General features: G+C 41.2%; 2 protein-coding genes and 1 non-coding gene across 8 annotated transcripts in view; all 3 read right to left on the bottom strand.

Moving 5' to 3' along the window:
- The window catches only part of CHUK (component of inhibitor of nuclear factor kappa B kinase complex), a 43,526-nt gene extending 38,011 nt beyond the window's left edge, over positions 1 to 5,515 (bottom strand). For all 3 annotated transcript variants that reach the window (XM_059169213.1, XM_059169214.1, XM_059169215.1), the window contains exon 1: positions 5,336 to 5,515. In XM_059169213.1, the coding sequence (XP_059025196.1) occupies positions 5,336 to 5,440 (105 nt within the window). In that variant the 5' untranslated portion in view covers positions 5,441 to 5,515. The remainder of the gene's footprint in view (positions 1 to 5,335) is intronic.
- Positions 5,516 to 8,225: 2,710 nt separating this feature from the next.
- Positions 8,226 to 19,982, bottom strand: part of CWF19L1 (CWF19 like cell cycle control factor 1) — a 31,237-nt gene continuing 19,480 nt past the window's right edge. For all 4 annotated transcript variants that reach the window (XM_059169208.1, XM_059169209.1, XM_059169211.1 and 1 more), the window contains 6 exons: positions 18,945 to 19,059; positions 18,128 to 18,207; positions 13,417 to 13,626; positions 12,469 to 12,588; positions 11,916 to 12,013; positions 8,226 to 8,648 (listed from right to left, as the gene is read on the bottom strand). In XM_059169208.1, the coding sequence (XP_059025191.1) occupies positions 8,504 to 8,648; positions 11,916 to 12,013; positions 12,469 to 12,588; positions 13,417 to 13,626; positions 18,128 to 18,207; positions 18,945 to 19,059 (768 nt within the window). In that variant the 3' untranslated portion in view covers positions 8,226 to 8,503. The remainder of the gene's footprint in view (positions 8,649 to 11,915; positions 12,014 to 12,468; positions 12,589 to 13,416; positions 13,627 to 18,127; positions 18,208 to 18,944; positions 19,060 to 19,982) is intronic.
- On the bottom strand, positions 12,792 to 12,939 carry LOC131831039 (small nucleolar RNA SNORA12). The gene has a single exon (XR_009353554.1). It is a non-coding gene; the product is annotated as a small nucleolar RNA SNORA12 (small nucleolar RNA).

The following is a 19,982-nucleotide window of genomic DNA, read 5'->3' as shown; positions in this document are numbered from 1 at the left end:
TGGGCATGAAGCCTGTTTAAGATTGTCTCTCTCCCTCTCCCTCTGTCTTCCCTCCTCTTGCTCGCAAATGTGTGCACGCTAAATAAATAAATAAACAAATAAACAAATAAATAAAGGATTCAAGACATAAATATGAGACCTGAAACCATAAAAATCCTAGAAGAGAACAGAGGGGTTAATTTCCCTGACATCAGCCATAGCAACATTTTTCTAGATATGTCTTCTAAGGAAAGGGAAATAAAGGCAAAAATAAAATATTGGGACTACATCAAATAAAAAGCTTCCACACAGCAAAGGAAACAATCAACCAAAGTAAAAGGCAACCACTGAATGGGAGAAGATATTTGCAAATGACATATCTGGTAAGGGATAGTATCTAAAATGTGTAAAAACTGATATAACTCAACACCCAAAAAACAAATCAGCCAACTAAAAATGGGCAGAAGACAGGAATAGACAGTTCCCCAAAGAAGATAAACAGCCAAGAGATACATGAAAAGATGCTCAACATCACTCATCATCAGGGTAATGCAAGTCAAAACTACAATGAGCTATCATCTCATACCTGTCACAATGGCTAAAATAAAAAACACAAGAAACAACAAATGTTAGTGAGGATGTGGAGAAAAATCTCATGCACTGTCGATGGGAATACAAACTGATACAGCCACTGTGGAAAACAACATAGAGGTACCTTGTAAAGTTAAAAATACAACTACCCTATGATGGTAATTGTACTGGGTATGTACCCCCAAACTATAAAAACACTAATTCAAAGGGATACAGGCACCCCTATGTTTACTGTAGCACTATTTACAATAGCCAATTTATGGAAGCAGCCCAAGTGTCTACCAACAGATGAATGAATGAAGATGTAGTATTAAATGGAATATTATTCAGTCATAAAGAGAAATGAAATCTTGCCATTTGCAACAACATGAATGGAGCTACAGAATATAATGCTAAATGAAATACCAGTCAGAGAAAGACAAAACCCATGATGTCACGCACATGTGGAATTTAAGAAACAAAAAAGAAAGAGACAGACAGACAGACAACCAAGAAACAGACTCTAAGTTACAGTGAACAAACAGATAGTTACCAGAAGGGAAGGTAGATGGGGAATGGGTGAAATAGGTGATGGGGATTAAAGAGTACACTAATACTAATGAGCACTGAGTAATGTACAAACTGTTCAGTCACTATATTGTACATCTGAAACTTATATCACACCATATACTTAGTGGAATTAAAATAAAAAGCAACAAAAAAAAAAAGAAAAAGAAAAAGAAGGGGGAAAAATCTTGACAGGTCAAATGCTCAAGAAGATCAGACAGATCCTTTTTTTTTTTCCTCTCAGAGGAAAAAAAAATAAAAGACCTCTTGTACTAACATACTTAGAACTGAGTTCTAACATAGAACAGTTCTAATATACTTAGTTCTAACATACTTTTAACTGAGAATTTTAATAATAATTAAACAAATACTTCTTTATAGAATGAACCAAATCTCTTCTACTTTTTTTAGTGATTTAAGAAAAAGTCACACTTGTCACCCAGGTTCTTAGGGAACTAACAATTTTTGTTTAGAAATACTCAGAAAAGATAAAAGCTATGAAGAGTAAGACTCTGAGGTTCTGAAGTGGCTTGAGAAGAAACAATCAAACTTTAAACACATCATAGCACAGAAGCAAAAAATGACTGAGTCTGATCCCATTACAGGTCTCTTCAGAACGACATTTTAAAGATCCCAACAATAGTTATGACTAGTAATTTAGCCAATTCTGACTGAAATTAAACCCAACCTGATGCACATTACAGGAAATAGACCTCATTACATTCCGACAACAGTAATAATCTGGCCCAGGAACAGCAGTCACGACAAAACGGGGGGGGGGGGGGGGGGAAATGTGTGTGTGTGTGTGTGTGTGTGTGTGTGTGTGTATAAATAATATAGAAGAGGAAGCAAGACATTAACTTGTATGGGATATTCTAAATGGGGGCAGAAGAATGGTGAAGGGAAGAAGCTAGATATAAGATAGGCCATGTACAGAGAAAAAAGAAAGGAGTTAGGATACACTACAATCTAGCTTAAATACAGTCCTTATTCCTTTCAACCTTTCTTTTGTTTTGAGCAGGTACCTGGCTGTAGCCAGGTCCCATGTAAGCTTTTACCACCATGGAAACAATTTAGTAGAACCATGAACAACATTAAGCCCTAAAACATGAGAATATTTCAGAGACAGACAGCGGTGACTGCTGCACAACAATGTGAATGTACTTAATGCCACAGTACTGTAAAAATGATAAATGTTATCTATTTTACCACAATAAAAAAACTGGAAAATACAAAGTTTAGTTTCTTTACTAAAGTGCTTCTCAGAGCTTTTAATATGCTAATGTGGGTTATGACTCTCCAAGTGAAACAATGTTATATACAGCATTTACCCAATGTATTTGACCACAGTATTCTTTTTTCAAAGCATTTCACATGATTAATTTTCCCAAACACATAAGCACTCTGAAAAGTGCTACCTTATTCCCTAGGAAGAATTCTTCAGTTATTTTCGCCAAGCTTCCACATTACTTCATAAATACCTTTGTTATATAGGTTACCACATTGTCTGCCTCTCCCACTAGACTTGAAATCTCCCTGAGGGCAGAAAAATATTTTTGTTGACTTGGGTACCATCAGCACCCAGTATAATAATCAGATAATAAACTATCTCACATCCTTTTCTCTTCCTCACTGTGATTTGAGAGATGTAGATAAAATACTAGGACAAGGCTTCCACCCAAACACAAAGTTATTTAAAGCTATTAAGGGAAAATGCGAAGTCAGGCTTAGAAAAGTAATGATGTTGGGGCGCCTGGGTGGCTCAGTGGGTTAAGCCTCTGCCTTCGGCTCGGGTCATGATCCCAGGGTCCGGGGATGGAACCCAGCATTGGGCTCTCTGCTCAGCAGGGAGCCTGCTTCCCTCCCTCTCTCTCTCTCTGCCTGCCTCTCTGCCTACTTGTGGTTTCTGTCTGTCAAATAAATAAATAAATAAACAGTAAAGTAATCATGCCGTTTCCAATTCTTAGGACAGAGTATTGCTTCTCTTTTCACTACAGGCCCAGTTGTCAAATGTCCCAGTCTAGATACCTGGAAAAGTTCCCGAGATATTTCTAGAATTCTAGAGGAACCCAAATCTCTTCCATTTAACAAGTAATGAATTTCAGGGGTGCCTGGGTCAACCCTCTACCTTGGGCTCAGGTCATGATCCCAGCCAGGGTCCTGGGTTCGAGCCCCGCATTGGGCTCCCTGCTCAGCAAGAAGCCTGCTTCTCCCTCTCTCACTCTCCCTGCTTGTGTTCCCTCTAATGCTGTGCCTCTCTCTGTCAAATAAATAATATCTTAAGAAAAAAGTAATGAATTTCATAGAGACAGAAAGTAAAAGTGTGGTTGCGGGGAGGCGGGGACAATGTGGAGTTATTGGGAGTTATCATTTAATGATTACAGAGTTTCAGTTCAGTAAGATTAAAAAGTTCTGGAAATAGATGGCGGTAATGGTTGCATACCAATGTGAATGTACTTAATGCCACTGTACTGTACACTTAAAAATGGTTAAAATGGTAAACTTTATATATATTTTACTATAATTCTTTTTATTTTATTTTTTATTATTATTTTTTTTACTATAATTCTTTTTAAAAAGTGATGTGTTGATCTATCTATCCCCAGTGAGGACCAAGAAAAACAAGGATATTTTTTTTCTTATGACCAAGCTAATGGGCAGGCTTAGAAAACAAGGCCATAGGTAACATTCCACTAGAAATACCTGGCTGCCTCTTTTCTCTTTGAGTGCCTTATGTCCTCTCTGATTATGAGAATTATTAAATTTACTACTTGTCTAGCTGTCAATGCACTCAACACCTTAGTCCTTCACCTCTCATTCTCCCTCTCTCCAAGATGTCTTCCTATGATCTATCTAGAAAGCTGCATCACAAAATTTCCTCAGTTCGGTGACATGTGTCATTGTGACTGCCAGAGAAACATGCCTATTCCTCCCAGTTATACTCTAATGTTCCCTACCTCGCACCCTATATTATGGGCTCTCTATCTCTACCCCCTATTCCTTAAGACAGCAAATCCTGAATTTATTTCTCCATTCACAGGTCAATTGCAAACACTTTAATAATATTATAACTGTTCATCTTGCCCCATGTTTTTCACTCAGATTTATCTTTTACAAAACAATCTTTCAAAGACAGCAATTTTATCTTGACATTTCCTTTTTTTAAAGTCAATTAACAATGGTAAAGATGATGAAAACAGCAACAATACAGCAGCAGCAGGAGCCAACATTTGAGGGCTAAACTTAGGCCAGGTACTGTACTTAGCTTTACACATATTATCTTATTTAAGTCTCAAACAGACCCAGGATGTAAATAATTATTTTAACTCTTCTACAGATGACAGGATAAAGCCTGTACTGCAAGGAATATTAGTCAAGGATCTATATCTCTAAAAGGTTTGTGAATGTCCTTCAGGAGAGCATGACCCCCCTCAAATGGCAATGCATAAGGTGGTGGGGATGTGCAAGTGTGCATTTTGCTAGGGAAAGGGTTCATAGCTTTTATTGCTATGCTGAACGATGCATAGCTCAAACATGATTATTAACTGCTGCTAAATAGTTAAACATTTTCAATTAAATTAAAGCAAAATTCCTGAGTATGAAGTTAACTGTCTCTACTAGAGCACCTCACACCCAATCTACTACTTCCTTCCCTTAGGAAGCCATGATCACTTCACCAGCTGATCCTCACACTGTTCCTTACCCAGAACCTATCCCCAAATCTGAAGCCTACCCAATACCTCCAAATGCTTAACTGTGGACCCACGAAACCTTTCGGGTCTATTCCAGCCCCTACAGATACGACATAGCCTCCAAGCACACACATGAACACACACATTCCAACAGTCAACCCCCTTTTTCAGTCCCATTTTCTCACCCATTCATGCTCGCAATACGCACTTTAATGTGCATCTACCTCGCACACCCAACACACTCTGCATTCGGAGACACATACAGTGTCCCACTCAGTAAACAGTTTGTCACATCTTGACAATCATACCCGAAGTTCCCCCTAACTGACCCTGGCCCTCAGAGACAACCTCGGATTCAGTCACCAGACTCACAAGCACAGTTTCACACATTCACTCACTCACAGGAGGCTCACTGGCCCACAGTACTGCCCAAAGTCTCACCGACAATCTCTCACATATTGACAATCGCGGTGTTCCACAAACGCTGACAAACAGCCACCGCCGCTCCCTCTCCCGCCCCACCTCACCCGATGCTGATACAGGCAGACGTTCCCAAAGCCGCCGGTGCCCAGCCGCTCCCGCATCTCCCAGGGCCCGCCCGCGCCCGGCCGCAGCCCCGGGGGCCGCTCCATGGGGCGGGAGGGCAAGCGGCCTCACGTTCCGCCACTGTTCCCAGACCGGTTCCGGCCGCCGAGGCTCGCGCTTCTTTCTTCTCGCGAGATATATGCGTCACTTCCGGTAACCGCCACGGGAAACGCCCTGGCCCAGGTACTCCCCGCACCTGCGGGAGGCCGGCGAAGGAAAGGATTGGAAGAGTGGAGCTCGCCTTCAGTTCGCTAAGTCCCCTTTTTAAATTCCTGGCTGAGAGAACCCACATATGTTTTCCCATACTTCAAAACTATAAGCTCTCCATTCTTTTCAAGTTATTTTAAAGTTATCGTCTCCACCCCGTCTACATTTCACCTTTCTTCAGACCTCTGCCATCTGTCATCCAACTCCCCCCCACACACACACACCCCCGCTGAACTGGGACTGGCAAAAGCCACTAATGATTCAAATATTGCGGGATCTAAAAACTAGAAAGACTCCTGCGCTAACAGGTCTACTGATGCATTAAATTTTACAGTCTTTTTTCTTAAAAACGATTAATCATCTACCGTAAAGTCAGGCTCAGCTCTTCTTTTGCTTGATTTCTTGTACACCTGTTCCAGGATCTCCCCTGTAATCACAAAAGACTCAAGGATGTGATACTGTTACAAAGTAAAGAACATTCCTCTTGATTTCAGGAGCTTTCCTCCTGAATGCCTTATGGAGCTTGCAGTCCAGTGGTCTCCCATTTACGGATTTGCCAGTGCAATAGTGCCTTATTGCGGGGGATTGTTTCTGATGCTTGGTGCAGGGCTGCAGAGGCAAGTTTCAGGAATACTGTTGGTGCAACAAGAAATGCTTCCCAGGGCCGCCTGGGTGGCTCAGTCCGTTAAGCGTCTGCCTTCGGCTCAGGTCATGATCCCAGAGTCCTGGGATGGAGCCCCACATCAGGCTCTCTGCTCAGCAGGGAGCCTGCTTCCCCCTCCCTCTCTTTGCCTCTCTGCTACTGTCTCTCTCTGTCAAATAAATAAATAAAATCTTAGAAAGAAAGAAAGAGAGAGAGAGAAAGAAAGAAAGAAAGAAATGCTTCCCAGGGGTGGATAGCCTTAGCATGGAAGAACCAGTTCTCCCTTTTCACTTTGAGTTGGTCATATGTCTCAGCCTCACAGACCTTGGGGATCTAGTCAGTCATTCTGGGTATAAAAATCACTGTGGCATCCAATTCTCTGAAGAAATGTTATCAGTTACATTAAGTGGTCATTGGAGCGCCCTTTGAGATCGTGTGTGCTTGAACCATCATTTGCACGGCCCCACCTGTGGTGATCTCAGTACTCAAATTCCAACTTACACTTCGTGACCCACAAACAGATGTAGCATGTTGAGATGCCTGAAGGTGGATACAGCATGTGCACCTCAGCAGTGTTGCTGGCTGCTCTGAAAGTGCTGAACTGGCTTCTGGCAGAGCACATGGATCTATTGATTCAGAATCTCTGAATGGTGCAACCAGAATGTTGAGTACTTGAGTACAAGCCAAGTTACAGTGCTGGGCCTCAGTAATGTGTGGTAACAGATTCTGGATTCTCTCATGTGCTTAGCTGCCATGGAGCTGGAGTTGGAGGTGAGGACAAATGGTACCTCCCAAGCACATCTGTGAGAGTTGGGCAGACTGCACAGAGGATTGTGGTACTGATTGTCCCCTAACAATATAAAGCCCTTTGTCTGCTAGGTGTACTACATAGCATAGCACTGAAGTGTGTCTGATCTCCATGGGGTGTAAGCAGAGCCCAAAGTCTTAGAACTCTCACTTGCAAGAGCTAAGGAGGAATGCTGAGGACCTGGGGATACTGATGAGTGGGCTGACCCTAAGGTGGCCATCTTTGCAGAAACCAGTTTGTTTCCCATAGTTCATAGTACATCCCCATTCTCAGGGATGCTGCATAGCTTGTTTTTAAATTTCAGGATGGTCAACCTCAGGCTTCACAATCTTCAAATTTGAGCGTTTTTTTTCATGTTTAAAATGGAGGCAATAATACCTCATAGACATTTTGAGAGGATTAAGTGAAACATTGGGCCATAAGTGCCCAATATAAAGGAGCAATTCGTTTTCTTTTGGCTTCCAAGATCTTCCAAAGATCTGTGATCTTTCCCTCTCTCTTTTCCATATACTTGTGGATCACTCTATTTCCAAGGACTCCTTAAATATTGATACTTCTTAGGTATTTATCTTTAGCTTAGGACTGTATTCATCCTATCTTATTTTCATCCATTCTCGTAATTTCAATTATGAAATTATGAAATGTCATAATTTCAAAATTATTGAAATTATAATTTCAATTATTCTCATAATTTCAATTTATACCTTGATGATCCCCCAAACCTGGTCTCCATGAGTTTAGAACTACCCAATAGCACACTGCAACTATCCTAAGCAGAACTCATTGTCCTCTTAAAATCTGCCCCTTCTCTTCCCAATTAGACTGTAAACTCTGGGATAACTGGGACCATGTTGGGACATGGCCAGACTCCTGGAGTCTGGAAAAATACCTGGCACATAGGAGTTAAGTATTTGCTGAAGGGCTGAAAGAGTTCTTTTATATCAATAAGATGAATACTGAATGCTGTAAGAGAAAAATGGCAAAGGCCTTATGTCCCTTCTCTATCTTAGACTGTTCAGGGAGAAGCCACCTGTGGGATCCTGGAATAATAGTGGAGTCTAAAGCCCTGGACACCACACCCTATTAACACACACACACACACACACACACACACACACACACACTAAACTTCAATTAATGGTATAGGTAGCATGACATAATATAACTACTCAACCATGGAAAAACATTTGGATTTTATTTGATTAATGTTTTCTAAAATGCTGATTAACATAAGCTGTACTTGAAGCTGGATGACAGACATGCTTATTTTAACAGGCTTTTCATCCTAGAAATATTTTCAAAAAAATACTCAATCTTGGGCCTCTTGCTACAGGCAGGTTCCATGGGAATGCACAAAAAAGAGGCAGATAAACAGTCCCCATGGGAGACTGTAGTTCCTTTAAAAAACAGGCTACTACTTCCTGTAAGTTCATAAAGTGCCTTTTCCTTTGCTTAGTCATCCAGAGTGAAGTCAAAGGGCTCAAAGTCTTTCCGGAAGCGGCGAGCCAGCATCTCTTCCTCTTCCTTGCTGACCTGACATTGCCTCCAGTCAGACCTGTCAGGAATATTAAGGATGGCTTCACTGGCCAGCACCTCCCTGCAGAAAAAAGTAAAAATGGACAGTATCAGCCTGAAGCCCCCTTCTCTCTATTCCTCTTCAGCTAGAGAGCTCTTCTCAGTGTCACCCAAAAAGGCATGCAAATTCATCTGACTTTGTTCATACCATTTTCTCTTGCCCAGAGTACCATCTCTGCCATTCTATCAAAAATCATATTCAAGGGCACCTGGGTGGCTCAGTGGGTTAAGCCTTGGCCTTCAGCTCAGGTCATGATCTCAGGGTCCTGGGATCGAGCCCCACATCTGGCTCTCTGCTCAGCTGGGAGCCTGCTTCCCCGACCCCCACCTCTCTCTGCCTGCCTCTCTGCCTACTTGCCATCTCTCTCTCTCTCTGTGTCAAATAAATAAATAAAATCTTAAAAAAAAAATCATATTCAAGGGGTGCCTGGGTGGCTTAGTGGGTTGAAGCCTCTGCCTTCGGCTCAGGTCATGATCCCACAGTCCTGGGATCAAGCCCCGCATCAGGCTCTCTGCTCAGCAGGGAGCCTACTTTCCCACTTCTCTCTTAGCCTAACTCTCCACTACTTGTGGTCAAATAAAATCTTTAAAAAAAAATCATATTCAAGTTAAGTGAGCAGCTCAGGTCCTATCTCTTTTCTAAACCTTCAAACCCTATTTCCTTTTCTCTCTTGAACAAGCTGGAATATTACTGGTACTTATAGAAGCAACACTGACGTAGTACAAAGACACTGGGCCCTGGTCAGAAAGATCAGAGCTTGGGGCAAGCATCCAGTTCCTGGTCTCAGTTCAGGTCACAATCTCAGCGTCATGAGATCGAGCCCTGGTCAGGTTCTGTGCTCAAAGCGGGGAGTCTGCTTGAGATTCTCTCCCTCTCTCCATCTGCCCACACACGCACGCATGCGCGTGCATGTGCTCTCTCTCTCTCTCTCTCTCTCTCAAACAAATAAATAAAACCTTTTAAAAAAGAAAGATCAGAGGCTTAATTCCATTCCTAGTTCAACCACCTGCTGTCTCTGACTTGAACATGACTTCATTGCTAAGTCTTGATTTCCACGCCTATGAAACACAGTAAGGGTTTTTGTGAAGTATGGAAATAACACAATCCAAGTACCAAACCAGCTATAAATACATCTTGCCTTGAACTCTAGTTTTGTCATCCCAATTAGACCATGACTTTGCTGAGGGCATGGTGCAGATCAGGCCTAGTATCATATGCCACTGACTTTCTGCCTCTCCTAGAGGACTCACACCTAGGCACAACAGCACAGGCTCAATCAATATCAATAAAATAACTTATCTTGGCTCTCAGGACTAAAAAATATATCCTGATACACACACACACAGAGGCTACCTTCTAATGATCACTGCTTTACATTTTTATTTATTTTTACACTCATTTTGATATATTAGAAATATCTCTACTTGGGACACCTGGCTGGCTCAGTCATTAGAGCATGCAACTCTTGATCTTGGGGTTGTGAGTTCGAGCCTCACACTGGGTATAGAGAATACTTAAAAAAAAAAACCAAAAAACAATTTTTTTTAAAAGAAAGAACTCTATTTGTCCATCTGTATGGTTCATTTTTCACTTCTAACTACAATAAACAGAAGAATTGAAAACAAAATCACATGAGTTTTCTAAAAGCCACAGGATCTGAGCTCCAGCACCTTGGGCAAGCCTTGAGTCTACTTCTTCTTCTATAAAATGTAGACAGAACCACCTTTCTTGTACAGTAGTGGAAAAAAATTTTTTCAAATATTTTGTTAACTATAAAATGCTATGTAGCTGTACATTAGTATTTTGAGAAACAGTTAACATTGAAAATACAACAAACTATCATGAGCACAAAACCATTCAGAGAACCTCTCTTGTGGGCTTATGTGCCTAAGTCATCAGTGTCCACATCTGCATCTGTTGCTAAGGCAACAACAAAAAGATAACATCAGATGTTTGAAGTCCCTAATAATACCCATTCTCACTTATCAGTTATCTTTTTGAAAATGTAGACAACCATATTTCCTAGACTTATCCAATGGTAGCAATCTCTTGGAAGTTTCCCAATTTAGTCCAAGAAGGGTGCAAAGTTGACTCAAAGCTCAGTTCTAGCCAGGAAAAAAAAAAATGCAAATCAGACACGAGCATTATCTAATCTGTTCTGCACATCTTATACTGCCCTCCCTCTATAATCTATTTCTTATTGCCAACAACTTCCTATCTTCAGTCTGCCTTGTTGATAACACTCCCTATATGGTTTTACAATCATGTTGTCTGATATGAGGAGCGTAAACGACACCTCATCTAGGCCTAAGGATACTACACAATAATGAGGTTAAAATCTCATGTTTTGGAGTTCAACGTACCTGGGTTTGAACCTACCGTGTGTGCTTATGGACAAGCTATCTAACCCCTCCAAGGCCACGCTGTCCATTAACAGGAGCCACTAGCCAGATCTAGCTATTTAAATTTTAATCCTAGGGACACCTGGGTGGCTCAGTTGGTTGAGTGGCTGCCTTTGGCTGGGGTCGTGATCCCAGGGTCCTGGGATCGAGCCCCGCATCACGCTCCCTGCTCAGCAGAGAGCCTGCTTCTCCCTCTCCCTCTGCCTGCTGCTCTGCCTACTTGTGCTCTCTCTCAAATAAATAAAGAAAATCTTAAAAAAAAAAAAAAAAACGTAGTTCCTCAGTCATATTTGCCACATTTCAAGCATTCAGGAGCCACATGGGGCTAGTGATTACTATATAGGACAGTGCAGATTTATAAACATTTCCAACATCATCAAAAGTTCTACTAGGCACATCTCTGAAGCCTCACTTTCCGCTTTGGTAAATTGGGATGACAGTACCTATCTTACAGAATTGGGAAGATTAGATGAAGCAATGCATGTAAAGCTCTTGGCACAGTGCCTGGCAAACAGCATATACTCAATTAATGGTAGCACTTCACTCCTTTCGGCTAGAAGGCCCACACCCTAATATTTGCCTTATGACTCTATCTCTCAGGCTCAATGTCAACCTCTTCTTGAAGCCTTTCACAAAGCAGAAATAAGCTCTCCCTTTTCTTAATTTCTGAAATCCACGATTCCTTCAAACTTTTTTATGGTGCTTTTCACATTCTGCATTACATTACTGTCACATATGCAAATATCTGACTTGCCCTAAGACTATACATTCTTTGGGGCAAATACTGTTTCCTACCAGGCTTTTTATTCAATTGTCTATGCAGCCCACTACTCTGTTCATAGTAGGCCTAGTGAAAATACATTTAAAATAAGAAAAATATACAAACCTTCCAAACTGTAAAGGAAAATTCCTTTTAATTCTATGGAAAAGCTTCTCTCCTGTGTCAAGTTCAACATAAAAATACGCTGCTCCTGGCTGTGCAATCTAAAGTAAACAGAGTTGTATGAAGACATATCATAATGCTTTAAAAATCTAAAACCTAGCTCACCTCTTATAAACTTTTATTTAGCAAAGAATTCAGTCTAGAAGCATAAGACAAAGAGTGTGAGCAGTACAGATCCCAAGCCACTTAATGGAATACAGTTTAAAAAGCCGAACTACAAGATATTACAAAGATCCTCCCAGTGGCATCCAACCTTCAAAGTTCCTGCCTTAGGAAATTTCACATTTTTTGCTCTTCCCAGGAATGCACTGAAGCATTGCTGTAATGTCATCCTCATCTCCAGTCCAACCAGTACCCCAGTACCCTCTAGGTCCAAACAGTCCATCTGCCTATTTAACATTTTTGGGATGCCCTGATATGACCTCAGACTCAACATGTCAGAAACCACGTTTTTACTTCTCATCCTCTATTTTACATACTTCCCCTCCTATTTCACCTGCTTGATGTCAGAGTGCTCTGGGATTTCCAACAGCTCAATCTGTTGCTGCTCGGCCTGGGTGATGAAGGCATCTTTAATGTCATCTGTGGTGCAGGAGCTGAGTGGCACAGGAATGACCTGAGGGGTGTGGGGGGAGAGGCGGACAGATGGAAGATATTCTTCATACAGGTCTCTGAGAGGTCAACCTCCTGCACAAGTCCCTGAGAAGTAGCAAATCCATCACAGGGGTGGAGAAATACCCCTCAGCAGAGATTCTCCTCAGGCCAGCCAGGCTTGTGTCAGCCTGTCTGTAAGGACTTAAACTTACGAGATAGCTTGCCACATGTGGGAACCAATGCCTGATGCAGGAAAGGCTAGAGAGAGATCTTTCTGTCATCAAGCCCTTGCCGGCTCCTAGGTAATATGTGTGGCAGAGTCAGGCCCATTTGAAAATTTAACAAATGTGCCAGAAAGAAAACCACCACAGCTACAAACCAATTATCCATAAGTAATCCCCCAGTTTCTGAACTGATAGCTCTATCAAGGCACTGGGACTACTTCTCACCTCTAAGACTTCACTCAAGCTGCTGAAATAATACCACTCACATAAATACCCACTCTCTTCCACCTCTACCTCTATCAAGGCCCCAGTCTTTCTTGAAACCTTCAAGTACCCATTCCTTTTCTAAACAAGGCACTTACTACCTGTGCTGGCCCATTCATACTGACCATGCACTTCCCTGGATTTATCACTGCAGATTCTTTACAACCTTTTAATGAATACTATTCAAATGATAATATGAAAATCTGTATTAAGTATTTTAAATATTAAAAATGTAAATATTTGATTTTAGATTAGAATTATATATTGAAATATTAATTAATGTTATTTAAATACTTGTCAATATTCAGGTCCCCACAGGGTCCTTCCAAGTTCTGGAAGGTCTCAGGGTGGAGACCACCTACCTGCAGCTGGAGATGATGGCTCTTATAATTTCTCTCAAATAGAACACACCGTTTCCCTCGACTCTTAAAGAACCGCCTCAGTGTCACCTTATACTTCTCCACCTCTTCTACCACCTCTGCAGAAAGCTCCACCACCGACTGGTAGTGCCCAATGGGTAGGATGAGGACATGGTCATCAGATAAGCCTCCTTTGGCCAGGGCAAGGTAGCACTACAGAGGAAGCACACAGAATCAAGACATCAATGCCACATACAAGATTTTTCAGGGAAAGAAAGCCAATATAAAGAGTGAGCATGAGGGTGTCGACAAAGTGCTTGAGAGGCTATAAGAGAAATTCTCTGACTTTAAAAAAAAAAAACTAATTGTAGAGGTTATAACAGGAACCTGGTGAAGAACAAAATTAGATACAACAAAGTTCTATCCAACTATCAAATGAAGTTGGATAGAACTTCATTGATGGCACACCATCAAGCTTTTGGCTTCAAACACACCAAAGCTAAAGGAGACAGGAACAGCAAATAGTTAGCTTTTCCCTCCAAGGCTCCAAACCTGAAAACCATTTCCCAGTTATTATTGCCTTCAGCCACAGAAAGATACCACTCGATTTCAAAATGACCACTTTCCCTATGATAACATCAAATTCCACACCCCACCCTCTAGACTCACAAAAAAGGGGAAGATGTCATGATTAGCATCCAGCCTCCCGACAGCCTTAAACTGCTGCCTAACCCAGACAAAATGAAAGCAAACATATAACCTAATGGGAGAAAAGAAGGAGAAACCTTAAACTCAGACACATCCCAAAATGTAGAAAACTATGGTTCCTAACAGTGGATGTCAGCAGCTAAACAGCAACTAAAAATATTTCTGTCAAAACCAAAACATGCAAGACTGCTCTACCCTCAGACACTCTTTGAAAGAAAAACAATGAGTAGAGAAATGGCCAGTGAATATCACCACTGGCAAATGAAGGTACTAGAGCTTTAGAAAAAGCAATCCAGCATTTCCTTATAGTGTCATGAGTTCAAAGTTAAGACTGAAGGAAGGAGTCATTTATCATTAATACCGAGATAATCCGACAGAATGACAGAAGAGGTATCCAAAACAATCTAAAGCATGATCATCCTTGATTTACTTGGCATAGAGGATAGAACACATTACAAATTTAACCTTCCAGATGACTGAAGTTCATCGAAACCTTATAAACACTAAAATATTTTCCTAACTTTTACAATAACTATTTTTGATTGTATGGTTTTTTTAAGATCTTTTAATTTATTTATTTGACAGAGACACAGTGAGAGAGGGAACACATGCAGGGGGAGTGGGAGGGAGAAGTAGGCTTCCCGCTGAGCAGGGAGCCCAATATGGGGCTCAATCCTAGGACGCTGGGATCATGACCTGAGCTGAAGGCAGCCGCTTAATGACTGAGCCACCCATGTGCCCAAAGATTTTATGTTTTTAAAGATTACTCTTGAAGCCTGAATCTTCTAACCTTTTCTTCATGTCAAAGGGTTACTGCCAAGAACATCAGTTTTTATATTTTTTTTTTTTATATTTTATTTATTTATTTGACAGAGATCACAAGTAGGCAGAGAGGCAGCCAGAGAGAGAGAGGAGGAAGCAGGCTCCCTGCTGAGCAGAAAGCCTGATGTGGGGCTCTGATCCCATGACCCCAGGATGATCTGAGCCGAAGGTAGAGGCTTTAACCCACTGAGCTACCCAGGTGCCCCCAGTTTTTATATTGTAATGTGCAGTGAAGCTACTGAAGGTTTCTATTCCAGACTAAAGGGCACCCCTCACTCTCAGAGCTTTATCTCCCCGTTCTTGTGAACAGTTTCACACTTGCCCAATCTCCTCCCCTTCCTTTCAATTTCTCACCTTCTGTCCTATACTTGAATCATTTCTGAAAATGTATAAATAGGACCTGAATGAATGTTTCTGCCATACATAAAAAAAATGCATGGATTCTGTAACAATTATTCTGGACTCTTAGCAGCCTTTCCCTCCTTTTACCAGTTTGTGGCCATGGGCCATTAGCATAGTTCCATGTATATCCCTTGAAGAAGGCATGGCAAAGACTAAGCCAAGACAAAAAAAGGTAATGCGAGGAGATCAAGAGGAATGGTTGCAGGGAGGGGATTCTAAACCCTCTGCCAGATACCTAAAGGTCCCAGAGATTCCCAAGAAGTTCCTATCAGACAGAGGACAATACAGGTAAGTATAGACTTGAATACTAGTAGGCTCTAGGCTAAAATTTTCATGTGGCCTCCTACTAGGGGTGCTGGGCTGGGCTACAAACAAGATCGGAGATATTTTTTGCCCCTGTAGCTTCAGGCCTAGATGAGAAGGAAACAGGTTTCCTTGCTCATCCCCTAGTCTCATCTCTGGGTTATATAATCCTGGGCAATTAAAAGGTGAATGGAAAGGAAAGGTCGTTTCTCCCTGAGGCCTAGAGCAGCCCTGAGCTAAGTGCCTTGTTCCAGATCTGTATTCCCCTGGGCGCCATTTTGAACTACTGAAGCTTCCCAAACAGAAGGCAATCCAAAGCCTGCCTACCATAAAAGCTGTGTGGAAGAGAAAAATGGCATCAACTAATCCAAAGAAGAAAACAAGGTCCAAGAGAGAATCCAAAAAGGGCATTCCTGTAAAACCAAAAACTTTTCAGGTTTGCTCTTCTTCCTACTGAAGAGTTCATTCATAGACTCCATGACCAATGAGGCCCCAGGCCTTGACCCTATAATGCTCCCCCTATAGATAGGAGTGTGCCAATAATCAAAATATAAAATTTAAATGTAGAAGACTGGGACTCTTCAGTCTGGAAGTATAAAGGCAGAGAGGGATATGACTTAAAAAGGGTACAATGATGAAAATGAGACTCTGCTCAGTCTACAGGAGGCTACAATAAAGGGCTCTCAGATTGTAAGGGTAAACTGAGGAAATGCTCACCCTCAGAAACCAAAATTAGAATAAATCAATGAAAGAAGAGATGAAAGTATCTATTTGCAGAAGCACTACGCTGACTGAGAAACGGTCTATAAATAATTCCATCAAGAGCCATGGGAAACAGCCAATTCTAGTCACAGGTGACTAGGGTACAATTATAATCCTGAAAATTAAGCTTTCTTTATTCTAAGTGAATGAAAAAGAATGATAATGGTCTATACAGATGCCAGGAAAATAAGGGTCAAAGACCAGTATTAGTCAATACCTAAACAAGTACTACCCAAGGAAAAGTATCTGAAGTCTGAAACGGGACAACTTTACTGTGAAATAAACAATTCACCAGTTGTGCACAGCCTGAGTAAAAATCTTCCTCGGGATCATCCAGTTCTGTGATTCAGTGCTTACCAAGAAACCTTTTCATATTATCTTGGGATAATGACACTACTACCCACACTATGAATGTAGATATGGGTATTCCTGTCTAGGGATGCTATACCCTCTATTACTAGGCAAAACTCAGGAATTTCTCACTTTAGTCTTTCATATAATGATTTAGCATGACTCTGTTCCCAGTGTTAAGTAATTATAGATAAAAATTAATAAACTCAGCCTTCTGAATCTGAAGACAGAAAAAAAAAGTATCAACAGTTTTCATCCAAATGTGTATATAGGCGACAGAGAACTCCCTTTTTAGGATAAAGAAAATACTCTTTTAAATACTGAGTAATTAATGAAAGCAACTCATCACCTCTAATTTGTATGGACAAGAAGTGTATGAAGGCCTCACCCTAGGATTCATGTATTTGTCAGAGGGGGAGGAAGGGAGGGAGCACGCTAGTAAAATCACAAGAGAATTACAATAATTAAAAACACAGACAATAACAAATGTGGGAAAATAGGAACCCTCACATGTTGCTGATGGGGATATAAGACGGTACAGTCATTTGGAAAAACAGTTTAGCAGTTTAATTAAAAAATTAAATATAAATTTACCAGCTCCAAAAATTCCACTCCTAGGTTTCTATCCAAAAGAAATGAGAACATATGTCCACATAAAGACATGCATGCAAATGTTCATAGCAGCATCATTCCTAATAGCCATAAAGTGGAAACAACCCAAAAGCCCATCAACTGATATAAAGAATACATTAAAAGGACCACAAAAAGGAAGTACTGACACATGCTACAACACAGATGAGCCCCAAGAATACTATGCTGAATTTAAAAAGTCAGACACAGGGGTGCCTGGGTGGCTCAGTGGGTTAAAGCCTCTGCCTTCAGCTTGGGTCACAATCCCAGGATCCTGGGATCAAGCCCTGCATTGGGCTCTCTGCTCAGCAGGGAGCCTGCTTCCCCCTCTCTCTGCCTATCTCTCTGCCTACTTGTGATCTCTCTCTCTCTATCAAATAAATAAATAAATGAAATCTTAAAAAAAAAAGTCAGACACAAAGACCACATGTTGTATGACTCCATTTACATGAAACGTGCAGAAAAGGCAAACCCATGGAGACAGAAAATAGACCAGTGGTTGCCTGGGGCTGAGGATGGGAATGGGGATTAACCGTAAATGATCACGAGTGAAGGACATGTTTTGAAACCATGCTATGTGATGGTTGCACAACTTGGTAAGCTGACTACAAATGGGTCAATTATACACTTTATTAAAGTGGGTAAACTTTATGAAATGTAAATTGTAACTTTATTAAGTTAATAAAAAACAAGTAAGGGTGTCCTTCTCTGTAAAAGGTCCTGGGAAGTAACTCACATGTGTGCCAATGTTGACCACCAAATGCTTTTCCACTTCAGGGCTGGCAAGGCAAAACCAGCAGGGTCCTGGAGGCTGAGCTTCATATGGAAGAGAGCACATGTTACGATGGTCCAAGCACTCCAGCATATACATAATCACCCTATAGAACTCAGCCTTGTATGATCTTCACACCAGCAAAGACTGGTATACAGCACTGCCACGAAGGGTGCCACGAAGCACTGCTGTGGTTCTACTGTGTCCTCCCCTCGCCCCATCATCATTATCAGTGAAACTGACCCCTATAAGAAAAGCTCTGAATTTGCAACCAATTAACAGGTCAATAACCACAAGTGGATGACCACATACTGACTGAAGTAGCATCTAACTGGCAACAGCTGCAGCGAAAGAACACTGAACTGGAGGTCAGGGGTCCCAACTCCAGCCCCAGCTATGCCACTAGCCAGCCAGGACTCTGGTAGTAAGTTTACACCACTTCTCCAACTTTGAAACAAGGGCTAGAGAAAGTGGACTTCAATGAAAGTGAATAATAATAATCTATTATTTTATGAACCTCATTGGTTTTGTAGGCTCTTTACCTCCTATTTTACAGACATGAGGGAAGGGAAGGAAAGGAGGTTTCTCCACAGTTCTTTCAGGAATAGCCTCAGATACCCTCAAAATCAAGCCATCTCAGTATTATTTTATTTTTGGTCTTAATGACTAACTATACGGTTTTCCTTCTCCAGAAGAGGCTCCCTTAGCAAAGCCATGTCCCACACAACACCTGAAATAAGTTACTGGTCACAGAGGAGAGCTCAGGAACCAAGGTACTTACGAGGTTTGCGAGGCTGCTTTGGGTGAGGAGAAGACTTGCTATCTCTGCCTGTAGATGAACGCTTCCTTCCCTGCTTTTCATTTAAATCGAAGAAAAATTGACAGGCTGGTTCTTCCTGGAATGGACAAAGGCAAAAGAGAAAATGTAACTAAACTAATATTCAGGCAAGGAGCCAACAATTCACATACAAGGGATCATTCCTGCCTCGTCATACTTCTCTTTCCTTCCAGTCCATTCTGTCTGTTCTAGGTAAGAAAAATATCTTCCTAATCCTGATGCCTGGACTGTCACTCATACTTCTCAACACTTACCCAAAATACCACCAAATCCATCTTTTTGTAAAAGCAAGTTAAAATGCAAGCTATAGAGCAATTCTTGGCTAAAACAGAACAATATGAACCCACCCAAATGCCTTTTCCTTTCACTCTCAGTAGGGCCTTAGTGTAGTCCTATAATTTCACAGGTCAAACAAGTCTAACTGAACTTTAATTAAAAAGATGAGGAGGTTGTTCAAGAAGGAAAAAAGTCTATGAAAGTAAAACATGCAGACTGGTAAAGGAACCTGACATTCCTTATTTTAATGAGGGAAAATTAGTTTCATAAAGTCTGCTATTAAGAAATTTCTTCAGAATGAGTCCTAGTTACTTGCTAGCACTCGTTATTAAATCACAAATTACATTGCTAACAAGCAGTTGGATCCTTGCCTGAAAAGTTGAAAATAGGGGTACCTGGGTGGCTCAGTTGATTGAGTGTCTGACTCTTAATTTAGGCTCATTTCATGATCTCAGAGTCCTTGGATCGAGCCCTGCATCAGACTCTGAGATCAGCGGGAAGTCTTCTTGAGATTCCCTCTTTCTCTCTCCCTCTGCCCCTTCTCCTGCTTATTCTCTCTCTTTCCATCTGTCTCTCTAAAATAAATTTTTTTAAGTTAAAAATAAAGACTCAACTTTAGACAAAGAAAGACTTAACGTGTAGCTCCAGCACATGAACCCAAGACAAAGAAAGAGTTAAAATATGAAACTGTTAACCTCAAACTAC

Source organism: Mustela lutreola, chromosome 4, assembly GCF_030435805.1.
Source record: "Mustela lutreola isolate mMusLut2 chromosome 4, mMusLut2.pri, whole genome shotgun sequence".
In the NCBI taxonomy this organism is placed as follows: Eukaryota; Metazoa; Chordata; class Mammalia; order Carnivora; family Mustelidae; genus Mustela; species Mustela lutreola.
Note: the sequence above shows the minus strand (reverse complement) of the source record. Positions and strands in the feature narration are given on the sequence as shown.